At 61.0% G+C, this 8,635-nt stretch overlaps 1 protein-coding gene across 1 annotated transcript; it reads left to right on the top strand.

Moving 5' to 3' along the window:
- Window positions 1–6: 6 nt before the first annotated feature.
- NAGK (N-acetylglucosamine kinase) lies at window positions 7–7,361 on the top strand. Its single transcript, XM_006031623.3, has 10 exons — window positions 7–1,047; window positions 2,396–2,480; window positions 2,921–3,019; window positions 3,952–4,093; window positions 4,295–4,405; window positions 4,862–4,974; window positions 5,107–5,194; window positions 5,514–5,611; window positions 5,876–5,954; window positions 6,949–7,361. The coding sequence occupies exons 1-10, from the start codon at window positions 1,001–1,003 to the stop codon at window positions 7,134–7,136; spliced, it is 1,050 nt and encodes a 349-aa protein (XP_006031685.1). The 5' UTR covers window positions 7–1,000; the 3' UTR covers window positions 7,137–7,361.
- Window positions 7,362–8,635: the final 1,274 nt, after the last annotated feature.

Here is an 8,635-nt window from a genome sequence, read left to right as displayed (position 1 = left end):
CCGCGGGGCTGCAGAGATGCTGGACACCGCGGTGGAGGGTCCCTGGCGGGGTGGCCGGGGGAAGCTGGCCCTGTTTGGTCCTGGCTGGGCTGGGAAGGCAATGCAGGCAGCCGGGGCGGGCCTGGAGCATCGCTCAGCCCTGCATTTGACATAAGACAAGCCGGTGCTCCTTTCCCACGCAGCCCGGCTCTGCTGGGAGGGGAAAGCCTTGCCCCGGACAACTAGAATTTGGCAAATCGGCATTATTGCAAGTAACACCCCGCTTCCCAGGAGCATTTGTCTTGTTGCTGGCTGGCGCGGGCCCCAGGAATCGGAGCTGCAGGGCCACATCCAGGCCCAGACAAACCCCGTGTCCAACACGACAGCCCTGGGCATCACCCCAGCCCCGGCCCCCCGGGAAAGCAGGGGGGCCGTGACCGCCAACGTCCTGCTCCTACGAAACGTTAATAGACGCTTAAAAGATCCCAGGCCCAGGCCGTGCCCCCGCTGCAGAGGAAGGTGAAATCCCCCAGTCCGGACCAGTCTGAGCAGAGGGGAAATCCCTTCCTGCCCCCAGTGCAGTGTGGGGCTGAGCCCGAGTGCGGGGCAAGACCCTCCAGCCAGGAACCGCTGGCTTCAAGCCCCAGCGTTGGCACAGCTCGGTCAAAGTCCCCAACCTGCAGCCAACACCCAGCGCCTCTGGGGGAGAATTAAAAACCCCCTTGACACATGGAGCAGAAAGGGGAGAAGGGGGCAACCAGCACAGCCCAGAGCCTGGGACATCCCCACCGCAGGGCACGGGCATCGCTGCACCCAGATTGTGCCCCCCAGAGCCCGTCCACCTCTCCTCGAACCCCCCAGTGATGGGGAGTCCCCCTCCTCCCTGGAGTCTCTCCCACGACCTCCCTGCCCTGCCAGCAAAGAAGTGCTTCCTGATCTCGAACCGAAACCAACTTTGCTGCAACTTCCACGTCCTCCTCCCTGCAGCAAGAAAAACAGCCCTGCCCTTCCTCCTTGAGAGATGCTGAGACTCCAGCCAGCAGCTCAGGGTTCAGCTGGGCCCGGGATGTATGTCTTAAAGACTCTCTGAGATGAAGCAAATCATTTGTCCGGTGACTCAGCGATAGGTTGTGGGACGCGGTTAGGGTCTAGCAGTGCCCCTGTTACAGCAGGGTCCCCGACACGGACAGCAGCGCCTGGCATTTGGGTTAGGTTCAAATCATGCTCGTGTCCATCTCTTCACTATAGGCAATGGAAAGGGGTTTGGTTTGTGTCTCTGGAGTCCTGTGTCCAGCTGTGGGCCCCCTGCTACAGAAAGGATGTGGATGTGTTGGAGAATTGGCAATGAAAGTGGTTGGGGGACAGGATGGGTGAGGAGAGACTGGGGGAACTGGGCTGATTTAGTCTGCAGAAGAGCAGACCGAGGGGGATTGAATAGCAGCCTTCACCTCCCTGCAGGGGGGCTGCAAAGAGGATGGAGCTGGGCTGGTCTCAGTGGGGGCAGGTGACAGAAGGAGCAATGGGCTCAAGCTGCAGCAAGGAAAGTTGAGATTGGATAGTAGAGAAAACTTAGTCACTACAGTGATGGTGAAGCATTGGAACAGGCTCCCCAGAGAGGTGGTGCAGTCTCCATCCTTGGTGGTGTTTAAGACCCAGATACACAAAGCCTTGGCTGGGATGATGCAGTTGGGGCTGGTCCTGCTTGCAGTAGGGGGTCGGACTAGATGTGACCCCCTGAGCTCCCTTCCCACTCTCACTGTCTGTGATTCTGATTTTTGCATCTAAAAGGTCACTTCTGCTTTGGATTCGAGCAGCCTCCTTAGCCCAGCTCTGCCTGTCTTGCAAGTTCAAGGAGGAAACCACGTCCAAGCCTGTGGCAGCCCCCCGTGCTTTCAGCAGCAAAAGTTCTGGGCAAATTAGTCTTTAAAGCCAGATTCTCAGGCCTGAACCGACCCCCCTGGTTTCGAGCCACCCCCCACCAAGCATGGGCTGCAGCTTGGCTTGCTGCTGCTGCGAGCTCCGCTCTGCTCCCATCTTTGGGTGCAAGGCAGTCAGGGTCTGTATTGCAGAGGGATTCCTCATATACGTTATGTTTTAAAATGCCGGTGGCGTGCGGACAGGTCTCCCAGGGCAGGAAGGCAAGTGGCCTGATAGCACCGGATGCGGCCCCCACCAAAATGATTTTGTACCAGTTGGAAACTGGAAGAGAAGCACTTGCGAGATGCATCGAGCTTGGTCCATGAAGTGCACCTGTTATCCACCCCAGCAGCCCCCAGTGCTTCCACCGCTGCTTCCAGCCTGGGTTAGCAGCTCCCTGGCTGCCGCGCTCTCACCCACCCAGCACCCTGCCCATTCACGGGTGCTGAGCCGAGCCCACGTCCCTGCACGGGTCTGACCGGTGCCCTGTGTTTTGCAGCGGGGGCACGCACTCCAAGGTGGTGCTGATCTCCGAGGATGGCAAGATCCTGGCTGAGACCGACGGGCCCTGCACCAACCACTGGGTAAGAGCCGTGCGCCCTGTGGTGAGTAGGGGGGCACCATGGGGTGCTGCAAGGAAGAAAAGGGTGCTGCTATGGCGGTTAAGGCCCTTGCTCCTCTGCCTCTTAAGACTCTGGGGCATTTCTCCTGGTCTCTTGGGATCTATGGTTTGCAAGCTCTGGGCCAAGCTGCCTGCATCCAGCTCACGGCCCTGGCAGCTGCTAGTGGGGGTGCCAGCAAGGACCAGGAGAGAGGCAGGAGCTCCTAGGTTGGGGTTTGGGGATCGTAGTGCTGCATCCGGGTGGGGGGCTCCTGCCCTGCTTGGTTCCCAGGGCAAGGGGTGCAGAACGACACCTCTTCTCTGGGCGACTGCCAGCGCTCGGGTGAAGGGTGCCAGGCTGTGCACAGCTTGTGACACCGTGTGTGTGGGGGGGTGTTTCCCCCTCCCCGCTTGCCCCAGCAGCTGGTCGGCTCTGAGAAATGCCTGGAGAGGATCAATGAGATGGTCAGCAAGGCCAAAGGAAAGGCGGGCGCGGATCCGCAGGTGCCCCTCCGCTCGTTGGTGAGTGCCCGGCCCCTCCTGCCCATGCCTGCTGCTTCCTGGCCCCCAGGACCCGCAGTGTCCAAAACAGAGCTGCCTGCCCCCCGTGAAGTGGCGATGCACGGGTCGGCGCTGGGCTCAGGAGGGTGCCTGTGGGAAGGGGGGAGCTGCTGGTGGTGGAGAGCTGGGAGCCCTGTAGGTATCTCGGGTAGAGGTTTTCCACCATGCCTGGCCCAAGGCATAGAAACCACAGAGAAATGGGGCTGGAAGGGACCTGCAGAGGCCTCGTTTAATCTGAGGCAGGGTCAGCTTTGTCCAAACCAGGACAAGGGAGGATTAAAACCCCCCGGTGCATGAAGCAGAAGGGGCGGGGGGCAACCAGCACAGCCCAAAGAAGGTGACTGACGGTGACACAGTGAAGCAGGGAGCCCCAGTGCCTCCGTCTGGGAGCAGCATCGATCCTCGTGGGTAGCCTGGAGAGGGGCCAGGGAATAACCAAGCACCCAGCGATCCTCTGCTAGGAGGCCTGGGCAGTGCAGCAGACCCCTGGGCCCTGGGGAGGGGTCTCAGGTGCTCACAGGAGGCTCAGGGCAGTCCTAGTCGTCACCTCGGCCTCTCTCAGTACATGCTGCCAGCAGCTCCGATGCTCTACAGCCTTCCCCCTGCACGGTGGCTGCCCCGGCTGAGCCCGGGGCATTGAAACAAGGGTGTAGGGGCAGAAATGAAAGCAAACCTCAGAGCATCCAGGATGGAGGGGAGGGAAGTGGGGTCGTGGACTCTTACCCAGGTACTGTTATGTGCTGGGCCGGGTGTGGGAGGATGGCTGGCTGGGTCTCCGGTACCTCTCCTCCACCATGCTGCAGAGGCTGACGCCAGAGCCGAGCTCTGGGGATACGGGGTGGCACTGGGGGTACGGGGTCGGATCCGTGAGCCTCACCCCACATCTGGTGCAGGGGCTGTCCCTGAGCGGCGGGGAGCAGAAGGAGGCCATCAAGAAGATGATCGAGGAGCTGCAGACCCGATTCCCGCAGCTGAGCGAGAACTACTACATTACCACCGATGCCATTGGCGCCATGGCCACGGCCACCGACCATGGTAGGCAGCCCGAGAGCGTGGGGTGGGGGTAGGTCCGGCGGCACTGGGTTCTTGGGCAGGCTGCCTCTGCTGACGCCCCCGTAGCTTCCCACCAAAGCAGGGACCCCCTGCCTCATGGGGAGTCTTCACAGGGGTGCAAAGGGCACAAGGAACCCGGGGCCAGCAGCCAAGACGCTACACCCTTCTCTTCTCCCCTGGCAGGCGGCGTGGTGCTGATCTCGGGGACCGGCTCCAACTGCAAACTCATCAACCCCGACGGGACGGAAATTGGCTGCGGGGGCTGGGGCCACATGATGGGGGATGAGGGCTCCGGTAAGGCCGTGTGGGTGTGTGTTTGTGTGTGTAAACGGTGCTGGTGCCTCCTCTCTGTCCTTCCCACAATGCCCTGGTATTTGCACGTGCATGTTCGAAGTGAAAGAGCACCTCCCTGAGCCGGCGGAGTCTTATCCCAGCCATGCAGCATAGCATATGCTTGGTTGCTTATCCAGAGACCTAGCGACTGATCCCGCTGGGGCCCTGGTCAACCCTGGCCTCCTTGTGTTGCATGGAGTAAGGCCAGAGATTGTGACCAGTTGAGGTCCTCTTGCAAACAGGTCCCTGTCCTAGGATGGATCCAGGAACTGGGGGGAGAATCCCCCAGCAGTAGTCTCACAGTGCGCAGCCCCCCGGGAAAGCCAGAGCCGGTGGGAGGGCAGGGAGGATCTTGGAGGAAGCAGGCCCCTGGACCATGGGCTCTGTGTCGGTGACGCTTGGAGGCTTTCCCCGCAGCCTACTGGATCGCACACCAGGCTGTGAAGATCGTCTTCGACTGCATGGACAACCTAGAGGTGCCTCCGCACGACGTGGGCTACGTCAAGCAGGCCATGTTCGACTACTTCCAGGTACCAGCTGCCCCAAGCACAGGGGAAAGCCCATGGAGGGGTGCCACGGAGACCGGTCCAAGCGCCGGATGGCTTCGGTGGGGTGGTGGGGGCAGCTAGGGCAGCATCACCTGCCTGGTCTTGTCCCCGCAGATCTCGGACAGGATGGGCCTCTTGACTCACCTCTACCGGACCTTCGAGAAGTCCAAGTTCGCCGGGTTCTGCAAGAAACTCGCGGAGGGTACTGGCACGGCCCATGTCCTGGGGGCTTTGCTTCACCCTTTCCTGGTGGGACCCAGAAGGGAGACCCAGGGGAACCTCTCCTGTTCAGAGGTCACTGAAGACCCCCAACCCCAGTCCTCCTGGTCACAGCAAGCCAAGACCACACTGGGCTTTCAGTGGAGGTCTTTGTGAGAGTCCATAAAGGACATGGAGGATGGATGCTGCCCTGTTGGTCCCATAAGCTCGGGTCCCCCTGCTGCAAGCTGGAAATGGGGTCCACTGCCTCATGCAGTGAGGGGTGCAGGCTGGGCTCTTCATTCCCGGCTCCTTCTGCTCAGGTGCTCAGGCCGGGGACCCGCTGTGCTGCTACATCTTCAACAAGGCTGGAGAGGTGCTGGCCCGGCACATCGTGGCCGTCCTGCCCAAAATGGACAAGGTAACTCTGGCGTGGCTGTCCCCAGGGTGTCTGAGCCCAGCATTGAAGGGGGTGGGTGCATTGAAGGGGTGGGTGCATGGAGGGTTACTGCACTTGCCCAGGGGCTGGGGGTAATCCTTCCTCCCTTGCCTCTGAGCAACGTGACACAGTCACCCCCGATACAACCCCAGCGTGCATTGTTAAGAGACGCGGCCCAGCCATATCTGTGGGCAGCTCAGATCCGCAAGGTGGGCCGGCACCCCTGACTCTTCGCTTGCCCTCTAGAGCCTCTTCCTGGGGGAGCTGGGGCTGCCCATCGTGTGCGTGGGCTCCGTGTGGAACAGCTGGGACATGATGAAGGACGGTGAGTCTGCAAGGGGCCCCGGGGCAGCAGCAGGGGATGGACCCTGACCCAGCACCTGCGTCCTGGGGTGGACGAACCTTGCCGGGGAGCGCAAGTCTCTCCGGGGAAGGCGTCGATGCAGGGCAGGGCTGTTGCATCCCTTGCAAGGGGTCCAGTGCTGGTGTCTGACCAGACAGCCTGGGTGTGTAGGTGCCCCCAGATGCCCTTGTTTCCGCTCAGGTGAGCATCCTCCTTCTCTGCCAGAGCTTGGAGGCCCAGCAAAACCCCGCAGCAGGTATCTTTGGGACTCCCGGGTCCCTCCCTGCCTGAGCCGGCCTCTGCTCTTCAGCCTGGGGCTGCTGCATCTATGCCTCACTCGTGCTCCCATCTCGCCCTTCCCGGCTGCTTGTGTGTCCCTGGCCTGTGCCCCCCACCGTTGCTCTACCTAACCCTAGAGCCAACACGCAAGGGGCACCTGAGAGCTGACTCTGCTTCTCAGCACCCAGAGCTGGGGCTTGACGTCCCCCCCCCGGCCCCGTCTCTGGTTGCAAGCCTGGACTCTATCGAGATGGCCCCACTGGGCAGGGTCAAGGGGTGGCCGCAGGGGCTGCCTCGTAACAAGCAGGGCTAGCAGCAGCTCCGGGCCCCTTTACAGGGTTGCTTCTGGGCTCGTCGAGCTCTCAGTATGGAGCTGGAGTCGTCTGCTGCTGCCCTGGACACCGCACCTGAGCAGCAGCCCCTTATCCAGCCCCCTGCTTCCCCCCAGTGCAGGGGATGGGAGCAAGGGGCCCTTCGACTGGGAGGAAGGGCTGGGGGGAGATGGCACGTGGTCAAAGCTGGAAGTCTCCTTCTCCAAAGAGAGGGGGCTCTGAGCAGCAAGGAGCCCCTGCCCCGATGCAAGATGCACTGTCCCTGCTGGGCACCCCACGCCCTGGGGTTTGATCCTGACTTGCTTTTGCTTGAGCCCTCTGCACCTCCATGGGACTGTGTGTGAGACGCTCCCTCCCTCTCTCAGGCTTTGTCCAGGTCCTGAATCGGGCCAGGAGCGAGCACCCAGGCAGCATCTTCTCCAAGTTCAGCCTCTTGAAGCTGAAGCACTCATCGGCGCTGGGGGGAGCCAGCCTGGGAGCCAAGCAAATAGGCCAGGCCCTGCCTCTGGACTACACGGCCAATGTGGACATCTTCTATACACACTCCTTCTAGGCTCCGTCCACTCCCCCCGGCGGAGGCTTCTCCGTCCACCTGTACTGTCCACTCCGGGTATCAGCCATCCGTGTTTGATTGTTGCCGTCTCTCTCTCTGGGTCCGCGTCCGAGTAAGAGGCTGCGTACGCCAAAGGGAACGTATCCGGCTTTTGTACAAACGGGTTTTGTAATTCATTAATAAATGGCTCTGAGCACTCCGGCCTCCTGTCTCCCCTTCTGCCTCGTTGCACCGTCCTCTGCACCGGATGCCCTTCCAAACGCCCCGGGAAGACTGCTTCTGTGCCCCCGAGCCCACGCGGGGAAGGAGTGGTGCAGCTGGCTCTCGGCAGAGGTGAGAGGTGGAAAGCAGATCGAAGGATGCATCTCAGGTCCTTGTTCCCGCGGGGTTCATCCCCAAGGCTCCTGCCAGCCCCACGTGCACGCCCCTTTGCACGCGTGTTTGCTATGGGTTAAAGCCCCTGGTTTTGCTTTGATGTGAGCTCTGGCTCACCCACCCTGCAGCAAGGAGGCAAGAGAAGCCGGTGTAGCTGAGCTCATGTTTCGTGTCCTCCCGTGCCATCTCCCAGTGCCTGAGGCCTTTCTTCTCCAGCTCTTCTACCTACTCCAGCATGGCAGAAATTACCTGCAGGCTTGGATAGAGCTCGTTGGTACTTAACCCTTCATTCCCTGCATCGGACCGGCAGCTAGCAGCATGCTGCCATGTCCCGGGTCAGACTCCAGGTTTATCTTGTTCTGTGCCACGCAGAGGCTGGAAAGGACCTGGGTCTGGGCAGGGTTTGTTCCTCTCTCCCTTGCAGCCTCCAGCATTTCAGGTCTCTCTCATACCTGGAAGAGGCTGCTAGAAGTGGGAACTGAGTGAGATGCTGGGGGCGCGCTGAAGACGGCCTGGCAGCTGTGGGTCCGGCCACCCTCAGTACCACACCGTGGAGCCGGACCAGGTCCTCGCTACTTCCCCAAGGACAGACTTCACAAGCCTGCACGAGGCAGGGCGCTGCGGCCGTCTGGAAAGGGAGGGGAGGAGGTTGCAGAAACCGGAGGATCTGCAGGATGAGCCGCACCAGTGCTTTCACCTCTCTCTTGCCGTGCTTTTGGTGAGGGCAGGAGCAGCTGCTAGAAACAGGAGCAAACTCTTGAGGTCAAGGGGTGGGGACAGAAGTACATCAGCTGCTCCGCAGGAACGGTGTCCTGTGTCTGCTTTACCCTGCGTTTACGTGGATGCTAACAGGGCTGTTTTCTGCAGGGATACGTGGGAAACAGCCAACCTTGTACTCAGCACGGAATGGGGGTGTGTGTGCATGCGTGTTCTTGCCAAAATGGTGTAGCATGGAACAGCTGTGCACACATGTATGTCGTGCCGCGTCCAGACTGACCTTAGCAATCCCACTGCTCACTAATGACCTGGAGGCGCCAGTCCGACCCCAGCCTACCAGCATGGCACACTGCACAAGGCTTTGTCCCTTTTCTCCCAAGGGCCTGGTCCTCTTCCACCTATTCGGC

The sequence above is a fragment of the Alligator sinensis genome, unplaced genomic scaffold (genome assembly GCF_000455745.1).
Source record: "Alligator sinensis unplaced genomic scaffold, ASM45574v1 scaffold1408_1, whole genome shotgun sequence".
Lineage (NCBI taxonomy): Eukaryota > Metazoa > Chordata > Crocodylia > Alligatoridae > Alligator > Alligator sinensis.
This window is presented reverse-complemented; position numbering and strand designations above follow the sequence as displayed.

What these genes read in the sequence shown, in the direction of transcription:
- NAGK (XM_006031623.3), top strand. Translation starts at nt 1,001, where the DNA reads ATGCTGAGACTCCAGCCAGCAGCTCAGGGTTCAGCTGGGCCCGGGAT. An exon ending in CTGCAAGAAACTCGCGGAGG is followed by an intron (nt 5,195 to 5,513) that starts GTACTGGCACGG and finishes CCTTCTGCTCAG; the next exon opens with GTGCTCAGGCCGGGGACCCG. An exon ending in CTGGGACATGATGAAGGACG is followed by an intron (nt 5,955 to 6,948) that starts GTGAGTCTGCAA and finishes TCCCTCTCTCAG; the next exon opens with GCTTTGTCCAGGTCCTGAAT.